Source organism: Podarcis raffonei, chromosome 5, assembly GCF_027172205.1.
Source record: "Podarcis raffonei isolate rPodRaf1 chromosome 5, rPodRaf1.pri, whole genome shotgun sequence".
Lineage (NCBI taxonomy): Eukaryota > Metazoa > Chordata > Lepidosauria > Squamata > Lacertidae > Podarcis > Podarcis raffonei.
Window position 1 is genome coordinate 15,312,674 of NC_070606.1, and position 12,957 is coordinate 15,325,630.

The window sequence follows — 12,957 nt, forward strand, 5'->3', positions numbered from 1 at the left end:
CTTTACATTTCCAACATTTATTATCAGGCAAATGGTAAATCTTTGCAAGCTTGACTGGGGTTATGTACCACCTATAAATCATTTTCATAATATTTTCTCTTAAGGCATTACATGCCGTGAATTTCATCCCGGTGGTCCACAACTTTTCCCAGTCAGCAAACAAAATATTATGACCAATGTCCTGAGCCCATTTAATCATAGTTGATTTAACCGTTTCATCTTGTGTATTCCATTTCAGCAGCAAATTGTACATTTTTGACAGATTCTTAGTACTGGATTCTAACAATTCAGTCTCCAATTTTGATTTTTCCACCTGGAAGCCAATTTTACTGTCCAATTTAAACACTTCATTTATTTGGTGATAGTGCAACCAGTCTCTCACCTTGTCTTTTAATTTCTCAAAACTCTGCAATCTCAGTTTGTCCCCTTCCTTTTCCAGAATTTCCCAATATCTTGGCCACTTCGACTCCATATTTAACTTTTTAACTGCCTTAGCTTCCATTGGCGACAACCACCTTGGGGTTTTGTTTTCCAGCAAATCTTTATATCTGACCCAGACATTTAATAGTGCTTTTCTGACAATATGGTTTTTAAAACTTTTATGTGCTTTAACCTTGTCATACCACAAATATGCATGCCATCCAAAAATATTGTTAAAACCTTCCAAATCCAAAATGTCTGTGTTTTCAAGAAGCAGCCAATCTTTTAGCCAGCAGAAAGCTGCCGCTTCATAGTACAGTTTAAAGTCTGGCAGGGCAAACCCCCCTCTTTCCTTTGAATCCGTTAATATCTTAAATTTAATTCTGGGCTTCTTGCCCTGCCAGACAAATTTAGATATGTCTTTCTGCCACTTCTTGAAACAGTCCATTTTATCCATTATTTGTAATGCTTGAAACAAAAACAACATTCTTGGCAATACATTCATTTTTATAACTGCAATTCGGCCTAACAAGGAAAGCTTCAAGTTTGACCAGATCTCCAAATCTTTTTTCACTTCTGTCCAAGTTTTTTCATAATTATCTTTAAATAAGTTCACATTCTTAGCTGTCATATTTATACCCAAGTATTTCACTTTTTTAAATAAAAAAGATGGATGGGACTTAGTTCAGCCTCACCGAAGTGTAGTTATCTGGTTGCAAACTTAGTATATCACAGAGGCTGCAGGTTACCAGGGCAGTACTTGGTTTATTACTAAGTCATTTGCTAGCGTCAGTTTTTAGAGGCTCTCAGTATCAGAATGTCAACATGGACGTATACCTTTTCACACAGGAAGCATGATAACATAGGTACACAAGACTAAGTGATAAAAATGTACACAATTAGTTAGCAGTGCAGTGTTTGGCTAGGCCTAAGTGTCTCATTTATGCGTGTTTGCGTCTGGGGTGGGGGGCAGGGGTTTAAAATACGAATACAGATTACAGAAAAAGATGCCCACATCTCTCGATGCTGTGCTGTTTGTAAATGTGAGCATGCGTTTTCCAGCATGGTCTCCCACCCCCGGCAGAGAAGGTAGCATGGGTTGCGATACAAAGCCACTGTAGTACAATTTCTGGAACACAACGAGCATCACAAAATAAAATTATCGCAGCTGTAGACACAGGAAAGGCAAATGCACTCCCTGTGCTGACAAGAGGCTATTACAAAACCCTGACATCATTATTCAATACACAGGAGCTCTGGGACCGCTTGCTAAGTCAATGTTGAAGAGGGAATTACAAAATAATATTGATAGGATCAATGAAACTGGCACATAGGCATGCAGCAGTGAAACCATAGGTATTAACATACAGTAACGGCTGCCTAGGCAGACAAGACTAAAAGAAAAAGGGGGGGAGGGGACACCCCAACCTCTCCTTGAGGACACAGCCATAGTACAAATTTGCCAAGGAATTCGAGGACAACAGTCACAAACAACATGCATTGGGACTAGAGAAAGTGTGCCTTTATTCACTAACAGATTGGAAAGTGACCTCAACACACAAGTCAGGATGGGGAATCAAATGTTGCATCGAGATGGCTGGAGCCCCAGGCCAGGACATTGGTTAGACTGAATTACATTTATATATAACTTTTCAACATATACAATGTGCTACAGCATACCCTCCAACATTTCTCCGATGAAAACAGGGACGTCCCATTTCATAACGATAATTTTACTATTTATACCCCGCACATCTTACTGGGTTGTCCCAGCCACTCTGAGCAACTTCCAACATATATAAAAACATACTAAAACATTAAACATTAAATAAAACCTTCCCTATACCGGGTTGCCTTCAGATGGCTCTGGTGTTGGAAAATTCCATACCCTCCCACATTTCCCCAATGAAAATAGGGACATCCTAAGGGGGATGTGGGTGGCACTGTGGGTTAAACCACAAAGCCTAGAACTTGCCGATCAGAAGGTCAGCGGTTCGAATCCCCGCGACGGGGTGAGCTCCTGTTGCTCGATCCCTGCTCCTGCCAACCTAGCAGTTCGAAAACACGTCAAAGTGCAAGTAGATAAATAGGTACCGCTCTGGCAGGAAGGTAAATGGTGTTTCCGTGCGCTGCTCTGGTTCGCCAGAAGCGGCTTAGTCATGCTGGCCACATGACCCGGAAGCTGTACGCCGGCTCCCACGGCCAGTAAAGCGAGATGAGCGTCGCAACCCCAGAGTCGGCCACGACTGGACCTAATGGTCAGGGGTCCCTTTACCTCTTAAGGGAAAGTGTGACATTCTGGGATCAAGTCAGAAACTGGGATGGCTTCTGTAAATCAGGGATGTCCCTGGAAAATAGGGACGCTTGGAGGGTCTGCTGCAGTCCCACCAACCTCCCAACGACCCTGGAATGTAGGCCACTGTTATATTGCCATTTTACTGGAGAACTGACTTAGAGATGATGATTGTTCAAGGCAGTCCAGCTCTCTCTATTAGTTCTGTGCAACCCCTATAGGAATCAAGGGGATTTTAGTGGGCTATGTGTACTGCATGCTTATGGCAACATTTATTCTTCACGCCTGTTAACTCTGTTTTGGTGGGCAGGGGTGAAGGAAGGCGTAGGGACACCGGGGCGGGCGTCACTAAGTAGGGCGCAAACCGCTATACAGCACATGTGGCATTGCTACGCACAGTGCATGCGTGCGACACTGCAAATGCGCTTCACTTAGCAGATTGCTGCCTGCGCTGGGATCCTCTGCTCACAGCCACAGCCGCAAATGGAGGATCTGCCAAAGGCGGCGGCAGTGGCGCAATGGCTGCTTGCGCCGCTGCGAGCCCCTGTGGATTGACTTCTTGTCACCCCCGCAGACATGGAACCTGGGGCGTACTGCCCCCATGCCCCCCCATTGCAACACCACTGTTGGTAGGGAGATCGTGCCAAGGCTATGCCAGTTTAATATGCCCATAGGAAAGCAAATCTTGCTTTCCTATGGGCATATTAAACTGGCATTATACTAGGCTAAATCCCAAGTTGTCTTATACTAGGCTAAATCCCAAGTTGTGGGTAAGATGCTGCCCTTTGGGCCGGCCCTACTTTTAGACAGGAGGAGACAGGACTCTCAGGCAGCATAATGCGGGGACGGGGGACGGGGAGGCAGTGAGTAGGAAATGTTGTCATGTTTGGAGGACAGAGCTGTGGGTGTGCCAAGCTGCTTTTGGGTTTCAACTTGCTAGAGAGGACTCTGTGAGGTCATTTCCCTTTGTACCCGAACAGGAATAGGGTGAAGCTGTCGATTTTTTCTCCTTGCCTGGGCGCACGCTCTTTCTGCTCTTCTCCACCATGCGTACAATGCAAGAACATCTGCAAGTCAGACTTTTAAGCTAGGCTTAAGTATGTCTTGGTAACTCGATTACTGACTCAGGCAGCTGTAACTTACTGTCCCAAAGGTCACCGTTAGCCTGAGCAGAGAGTGGCGTTGTTTTCTCATTCTGGATTACTTAAACCGGAAGGCTGAAAGTACCATATCTAAGGTTCCCTTTTAAGCTGCAAAGGGGTAGCGCTCTACAGAACTCACAAACGTGAGGAAGGAAGAACAATATCTAATAAATATAGTTTCTCCTAGCTGCTAAGCACATCCCAGCTTGGACCAATAGTTTGACTCTGTGTAGGGCAGGTTCCTATGCTTTTATGCCTTGCCTAGATCCTTGTAAAGGTAAAGGTAAAGGGACCCCTGACCATTAGGTCCAGTCATGGCCAACTCTGGGGTTGTGGTGCTCATCTCACTTTATTGGCCGAGGGAGCCGGCGTACAGCTTCCGGGTCATGTGGCCAGCATGACAAAGCCGCTTCTGGCAAACCAGAGCAGCACACGGAAATGCCGTTTACCTTCCTGCCAGAGTGGTACCTATTTATCTACTTGCACTTTGACGTGCTTTCGAACTGCTAGGTTGGCAGGAGCAGGGACCGAGCAACGGGAGCTCACCCCGTCACGGGGATTCAAACCGCCAACCTTCTGATCGGCAAGCCCTAGGTTCTGTGGCTTAACCCACAGCACCACCCGCGTCCCTTCCAGCCTTGTAGAATGCTACAAATCAGTAGGCATGCCCAGAAGTGCTTCCTTCAACAGGCCCAAGGCAGCCCTCCTTGATCTTCAGAATGGGATCCACCTGCTTCTAGCCTTCTGCACCTGTCACATACAGACAGTTTAAATATTCCCACTTCCTAAGAGCAAACTCCGGAAGGGCTCCAGGGGTTGAGCAGCGTCAGTGTCAGGGAGATCCTGTACAGCCCCCTGCCTCCATTAAGAAAATGGACCTTCAATTGCAAGAGACGTCAGCTGTGGAAAGAGGAAGGGATTATTGTCCTGGGTTTCAAATCCAGCACACAGGACCTTTGGTCTTAGCGTGAATCAGCTGATATTGAAGAAGGTTGAGGGAAGAAGTGAATGTGCTTGTGGGGTATTCAGGGACCTCCTTTCCTTTCCCCAATGCTTCTGTTTGTTGTGCCATAAAAACAACCCAAGTCCTCATTCTCAGTGTTCAGTGAGTATTGATTCAGTCTGCAAGCAATTTTAATATTTCTTCAGGGACTTTCCAGCAACAGCACAAGTCATTAATTCATCCTCCCAAATTGCTTATTCAATAGCAGGAACATGGCTCCTGAATAAAGTCTCAGAATTTATGTGACTCGTACGAGTCAGGAGGTCAAGCAACTGTTATGGAGTGAAGTTAAAAATCCAAATAAAATATTGACACTTTTTTGGAGGAGAGGGGGAGGAGGAGATGGGAGGAAGCAAAGGTATTTAAAATAGGGGCTTGCTGCCATGCCCCCAGGATAACAAAAGGAAAGAGATGAAAGACAAGTTGGAGTCTGAAAAATCAATGGGATAGACGGCACATTCACTTAGTATTTCATAATTCTTTCTTACACACACAATGTCCTGCACATACATAGAAATAAGGAGAGATATTTTCCCAAGGCTGTGTTCTCCTAGCTGCATATACACAAATGCAGCGTAGTCTTAGGTGTGAGGTAACTCTTGAGGATAATATGAAAGGCAAAAATTAAAAAGGCTTGTGTACTCACAATTTGCCCGAGGGGTGTGTGTTATATATTTGTGTGTGTGAGAGATCTGTAAACAGAAATATTCCATTGTCTTCAAGGCACACCATATTTGGACAGGTAGTAACCCACACAGCTTACAGCTCATGCTGAAATCCAGAAATGCTAACTAGGGTTGCCATACTTCTGGAATTTCCCAGACATATCTGTAATATTTGAACCACAAGCAGTGTCTGGGCAGAAATCAGCAAAATGTCTGTGGAAATCTGGACTTATGGCAGTCGCTTTTGCCAATTTCCCTCAGAAATACCGTATTTTTTGCTCTATAAGACTCACTTTTTCCCTCCTAAAAAGTAAGGGGAAATGTGTGTGCGTCTTTTGGAGTGAATGCAGGCTGCGCAGCTATCCCAGAAGCCAGAACAGCAAGAGGGATTGCTGCTTTCACTGCACAGCGATCCCTCTTGCTGTTCTGGCTTCTGAGATTCAGAATATTTTTTTTTCTTGTTTTCCTCCTCCAAAAACTAGGTGCGTCTTGTGGTCTGGTGCGTCTTATAGAGCGAAAAATATGGTAGCTCAAAAATTCCAATTCCTTTGTGATTTTGCTCAACAACTGAAAAAAAGCTCAATAACTTTTCTGTCTAGATTTTCGCATCAAACTGTAGAGTTGGAAGGGTCCCTGAAGATCTGACATTGTCTGCATCCAGAAAAGGCAGTTATAGGTAAGCACGGCCTCTGCAGTCACCCTGGGCGCCGTGCTGCGGGGGCCGCCAAAATAATGCTGTAGAATGGAGCGAGAGAGGTTGAGGGGTGCTCCAGAATTTTAGGTCGTCATCGTCTTCTTCGATCACTCGTAGCCGAGTAAGATTGTCTTCCATGGACACGATCTTAACAGTGAGTCCATAAGTGACTGTGGAGGCCAATTCTGGATCCACACGTCGTTCCACAGTGGGGACATAGGTTTCCAGGCAGGAGTTGATCACGGTGTGTATTTGCCAAGCGTGCCTTCCTCTTAGCACGTTTCTCCCTTTCGTCCTGAGTTTGAGTGTGTTCAAAGCCCATGACACCTTTGGTAAAGGCTGTTCTCCAATTGGAGTTCTCGCAGGCCAATGTTTCCCAGTTGTCGGTGTTTATACTACATTTTCTGAGATTTGCCTTGAGAGAGTCTTTAAATCTCTTTCGTTGACCACCAGCATTACACTTTCCATTTGTAAATTCAAAATAGAGTAGTTGCTTTGGAAGACGATCATCAGGCATCCACACAACATGACCAGTCCAACAAAGTTGATGTTGAAGAATCATTGCTTCGACACTGGTGATCTTTGCTTCTTCCAGTACACTGGCATTAGTTCACCTGTCTTTCCAAGTGAAGTGCAAATTTTTTTTGAGACACTGTTGATGGAATCTTTGTAGGAGTTGGAGACGGCATTTTTAAGTGGTCCATGTTTCACAAGCATACAGTAAGGTTGGTAGTACAACAGCTTTGTAAACAAGCATTTTGGTTTCCCTGCAAATGTCCCTGTTCTCAAACACACTACCGCTGCTGAAATCTAGAAGGTTGAAGATTCATTTCATTGTAACTTTGCTCAATGTACTAATGCAAGGTATTCTTGTGGAAGAGAAATTGGGTAGTGCCTGTAGCTCACTGTTGGAGGGGCTACTTGTGTGTAGAAAGTCCTAGGTGCACTCCTTTGGGTCATTCTACCTGACAAGGAGTTTTGTGGGGCTGGAAAGTTTGATATTTTCCTCAACCAGATAACTTGGTTCAAGAAAAGGCTAAGTAGATGCAAAAACCCTTATACATAGTAGCATGCTGTTCACGAGAATGACTTCCACATGTGGTTTATGTGCTGGGCAATTGAGGATCTCTGGAAATACTTCATTTGAATTAGTCCTTCGTACTCTCACTTGCCTCACAATGTCTCCTTTTGGGGGACGATTATAGGCAGCAATTGGTGCAGTCTGCTAATAGGTGCTCAAATTGAGATAGCCAATAAAAGGAAAATAACAGACAACCCTTGTATAGGTGATTGGCTCCAATGTATGTGGCAGATGGAATACAGTAGACGATAAGACTGACTTAACTAGTAGGATACAGAGAAGTGGTGTTGAGAAAAGTGTACTGATAATTAAGTTATTTTACTCAGTGTGAATAAATGCTATAATTTAAGTTTTTTTGCAGATATTTTATTGATAAGCAGGTTCCACTTCTGGTCTGCCACTGGATCTTGAGCTGCATCTAATCTGTTGCAAACTAATATTTGGTTTTGTCATTTATGATGTAGTATACATAGATTTCAGAAATGATTACATTATCCATGGCTATGCGTGAAGTAATTGATTTGGGCACATGAAATGACATTTATATTTGAAAAGAAAAGGCATCATATTACCTGACTTTAAAACGTCTATTATTATTTTTTAATTTTTGGTGGGGAAAATCAGCAAACAACTGTCCACACCAAACAAGTAAGGGTGTATTTTAATCTGCAATGGATTTTTGTTGAATTACTTGCTTCCATTATCTAGTTATAATCCACAGGGGATTATATCAGTACTGTATATATATCACTTGATCTTTTTGCTCACCTTCTCATCCTACCCTGTGTGGCGGATGTTCATGGCAAAACTGGAAATTTTGATTCCAGCTATATATAACATCAATATTGAGTAAGTGATACAGTTCCTTCCTCTTCAGTGCTTGGACACTGAGGTCCTCCTTCAAGGGCCTTCTGGCGGTTCCCTCACTGCGAGAAGTGAGGATACAGGGAACCAGACAGAGGGCCTTCTCTGTAGTGGCGCCCACCCTGTGGAACACCCTCCCTTCAGATGTGAAGGAACAAAGCAGCTATCTTCTCTTTAAAAGCCATCTGAAGGCAGCACTGTTTAGGGAGGTTTTTAATATTTAATGCAGTATTGTTTTTAACACTTGATTGGGAGCCGCCCAGAGTGGCTGGGGAAACTCAGCCAGATGGGTGGGGTATAAATTATTATTATTATTATTATTATTATTATTATTATTATTATTACACCAATATACCAAACATTTTTCTTAGGGTTTAAAAACAACAACACTGTGCTGATGTGTTGTAAAACTTGTGAAGTGCAGAGAGCCCCCTGTAGCAGTCACCTGCCCGTATTTTTCTAAATGGGAAAATGACAGGCCCCAGAGCAATATAGTTTAAGAATCTTTAGTTGGATGTCTTTTTCCTTTCAACAGTTTTGGGGATGTGTGCCCAAAACACACATCTACTAAGTCCATCTGGGGGGGGGAGGTGTTGGCAAAGGGTTACCATAGAGTAGGTATCTGCCCTCCAGCAATTGAGCAGAATCAAATTTTCAGGAACCTTTTAACAGTTACGCAAATTGCAGGTCCTAGATGCGAATCATGGGACATGGGTGGCGCTGTGGGTTAAACCACAGAGCCTAGGACTTGCCGATCAGAAGGTCGGCGGTTCGAATCCCCGTGACAGGGTGAGCTCCCGTTCCTCGGTCCCTGCTCCTGCCAACCTAGCAGTTTGAAAACACGTCAAAATGCAAGTAGATAAATAGGTACCACTCTGGCGGGAAGGTAAACGGTGTTTCCGTGCTCTGCTCTGGTTCGCCAGAAGCGGCTTAGTCATGCTGGCCACATGACCTGGAAGCTGTACGCCAGCTCCCTCAGCCAATAAAGCGAGATGAGTGCCACAACCCCAGAGTCGGTCACAACTGGACCTAATGGTCAGGGGTCCCTTTACCTTCAGATGTGAATCACAGCTCATGCAGTTGTGCAGAAGCTTCAAAGAGGGACTTAGAACTTCTGTTCTTCCTGAGTTAGTCCAGGACACATTTCAGAGAAGCTCACAGTTGAGTTGTTGGGAGCAAAAGAGCTGTGCAAATCCCTAAGTCGAGCGAGGGCAGCTCTGCTGAACCGCAGTATGAATAGAACCTGCCATGATGACACCAAAAGCAGGAAATTCCCTTCATTGTGTGTCACCCGAGGTTGCCAGGGAGACTTCGGGTCTCATTTATTACAGCGAATACACGGCTACGTAGCCGAACATGATACAATGCGTAGGCTTCATTCGGAACCCCTCGGGCGGATTTTGGACGGACGGACTGATGAATAGATACATTTCTACTAAGTATACATACATTATATCACTCTATTGATTTTTGAAAAGTTCCAGGTCTGCCAAGCTGTAATGAGATTTTTGAACTTTGGGCTGTGATCAATGAAAGGAATATTATTGGCCTGGAGAATTGATATAACCCCTCTCTGCAGAGCGTTCTGCTCCCAGGCTGCCCCTGCTCCCCACGTATAGGATTCCACCAGACACTTAACCTCTCTTAGAGTGTCATCGGGCTAAAAGGAATCTAATAGTGACACAGGACTTGTGCGTAGCACTCCGGCACTATTGCTTTCCTGTCACAAATAATTTATAGCTTTCTATTTCCATGCCTTTGCCTGCACCCCATCACCTGCTTCCTGGGGCTGCTGCAGGGGGGGGGGGTGAGCGAAGAGGTGGGATCAATATGCTCACGCAAGCATCACTTCAGGGTGCTTTGTGGGAGCAAGGAAGGAACACTTGTAATATCTGCCCCTTTCTGTCTTCAATTGCCGGGCAGCTCTAGAACTTATCTCCTCCAAAGTGTGCTTCTTGGTACTTCAAAACCACAACATACAGGTCATGGCAGCTATACTGCCGCTCCCCTCCCCAAACCATGCCAGGCAAAGGCTCATCTAGTTTAGCCGCCTGTGTCCAATAGTGATCAACCACGTAACTTTGGAAAACTCACAAGGGCACTTTGTTGGTTTACTAAACGGCCTCGGCCCAGTATATCTGAAGGAGCGTCTCCACCCCCATCATTCTACCCGGACACTGAGGTCCAGCGCCGAGGGCCTTCTGGCAGTTCCCTCACTGCGAGAAGCAGGGAACCAGGCAGAGGGCCTTCTCGGTAGCGGCACCCGCCCTGTGGAATGCCCTCCCACCAGATGTCAAAGAGAACAACAACTACCAGACTTTTAGAAGACATCTGAAGGAAGCCCTGTTTAGGGAAGCTTTTAATGTTAAAAGACTATTGTATTTTAATATTCTGTTGGAAGCCGCCCAGAGTGGCTGGGGAAGCCCAGCCAGATGGGTGGGGTATAAATAAATTATTATTATTATTATTTATTATTATTATTATTATTATTATTATTATCATCCTCCTCATCATCATCATAGAACAGCACCATACCCTCCAACATTTATCCAATAAAAATAGGTCTATCCTATTCCATGATGATAGTAGTAGTAGTAGTAATATATTTATACCCCACCCATCTGACTGTATTGCCTCAGCCACTCTGGGCTGCTTCCAGCATATATAAAAACATAACAAAACATTAAACCTTAAAAAAACAGCTTTCCTATACAGGGCTGCCTTCAGATGGCTTCTAAAGGTTGTATAGTTACTTATCTCCTTGGCTTGGAGGTCACATAACTCAATACACTCCAACATTTCTATGATAATAATAACAATAATATTTTTTTATTTATACCCCCCCCCTTCCCAGTTCAGAAAACCGGGCTCAGGGTGGCTAACAACAAATTTAAAACACTTAATTGATGCAACGAAAAACAGCATAAAATACAGTATAAAACATAAATAAATAAATTCAGAATTCAAAAATCAAATTTTTTTTTGGGGGGGGGGAATCCATCCAATAAACATTAGATGATCACCAGGGCTAGCTGGCTAAATTAGTCCTATTTGGGCCAGCGAGGAAACCAGGGGAGAATTAGCTGTGGAATCCCAGAGTGGGTAATCTTCATAAAAAGGGGGAGGGGGAGGGAAGGAAGGGGAATAAAAGATCAGGCTAAGTTCAGATTGAAAGCCAGGCAGAATAGCTCTGTCTTACAGGTCCTGTGGAAGGAAGTTAAATCCTGCAGGGCCCTGGCCTCATGCAAACAGAGCATTCCACCAGGTCGGAGCCATCACTGAGAAGACCCTGGCCCTGGTGGAGGATAATCTGACTTCCTACAGCCCAGGGCCTCTAAACTATGATTATTCATGGACCTTAAGGTCCTCTGCGGGGCATACCAGGAGAGGCGGTCCCATAAATACGAGGGCCCTAAGCCACCATGGGCTTTAAAGGTCAAAACCAGCACCTTCAACCTGACCCGATACTCCACCGGGATGAAAATAGGGATCTCCTATGAAAAAGTGGGATGTTCTGGGATCAAATCAGAAACTGGGGTGGCTTCTGTAAATCTGGGACTGCCCCTGGAAAACTTGGAAGGGTCTGCAACACAATATAACCTACCCTGTCCTTCCTTTAGATTCTAGATTCTGGTATGATTATCAGAGTTCTACCTATTTTCTGATAAGCTTGCTGTGTCTGTTTTCTGCTATCATACAAAATACTCTAAATTCACGCAACTCGGGTAGGCGACTTCTAGGATCAACGTATATATTGAAGCCTATATATTGTGTCTTTCATTATGTAAAGGCTCTTGCATATGCTGTCTTTCCCCCTTTAGTCTTCTAAATGTCTTTCGTTGTTCTTCTGTGTGCTCATTGTCAACTTTTCTACCGCGTAGTTTAAGGATCTAGAACATATAAAGCATCGTTCTTAAGGGATGAGCCTTTCTACAGTCCCACACCCTCCAACATTTCACTGATGAAAATAGGGATGCCTTATTATTATTATTATTATTATTATTATTATTATTATTATTTGCCCCACCCATCTGACTGGGTTGCCCTTTTGGCAGCTTCCAACGTATAGAAAAACAAAACAGAACACTGAACATAAAAAACCCTTCTCTATAGAGGATGTCTTCTAAAGGTTGTACAGTTACTTATCTCCTTGGCACAGGGGTCTCATAACTCCATACCCTCCAACATTTCCCCAGTGAAAATAGCGACATCCTAAGGAAAAGCAGGACATTCGGAGATCAAATCACAAACCAGGATGGCGTCTGTAAATCTGGGACTATCCCTGGAAAATAGGGACACTTTGAGGGTCTGTGTCTGCTAGAGCCCCAGCACGATACTATTCTATTTGTTCCACATTTCCCCCTAAAGTCCGCTTTTCTCTCTTTTTTTGCTTCCTGTGAAGCCTAATCCCACACAGCAGAACTCTTAAGTGTTGAGAAAATGTACAATGTCTACAAGATCTATGTTCAACAAAGAGGTTAAACCATCTCTGTATTATTGGGTCAGGGAGCTCTGTTGACCTTGTCAGCCTGCACAACTTGGATCATTTTTTTGTCCACTTCCTTCATGGTGGCACAAAGCTGCAAGTTTCACTTCTGGCACCAAAGTCGCACTCTTTCCTGATCCGATCAGAATTATGTATTCCGGTGGCAGCTAATGAGAAAATATTATTCTTGGAAATGTGGAGGCAGGAAGAGGGAGACTTTCCTTTCTCCTCTCCTGAAAAGGAGCTCTAGAGTTGAATGCTCATGAGTACAGTATTGAATTGTCAAGACGGAAAGTCTTACATGAGCAG

At 44.1% G+C, this 12,957-nt stretch overlaps 1 protein-coding gene across 24 annotated transcripts in view; it reads left to right on the top strand.

Annotated features, from left to right (window-relative positions):
- The window catches only part of PAX2 (paired box 2), a 154,000-nt gene that overhangs the window by 41,045 nt on the left and 99,998 nt on the right, over positions 1-12,957 (top strand). The window contains exon 1 of one of the 24 annotated variants that reach the window (XM_053387957.1): positions 9,494-9,601. The exons of the other annotated variants lie outside the window; for them this stretch is intronic. Within the exon in view, the coding sequence (XP_053243932.1) occupies positions 9,519-9,601 (83 nt within the window). The 5' untranslated portion in view covers positions 9,494-9,518. Of the gene's footprint in view, positions 1-9,493; positions 9,602-12,957 lie in introns of those variants that run through there. 24 annotated transcript variants of the gene reach the window in all.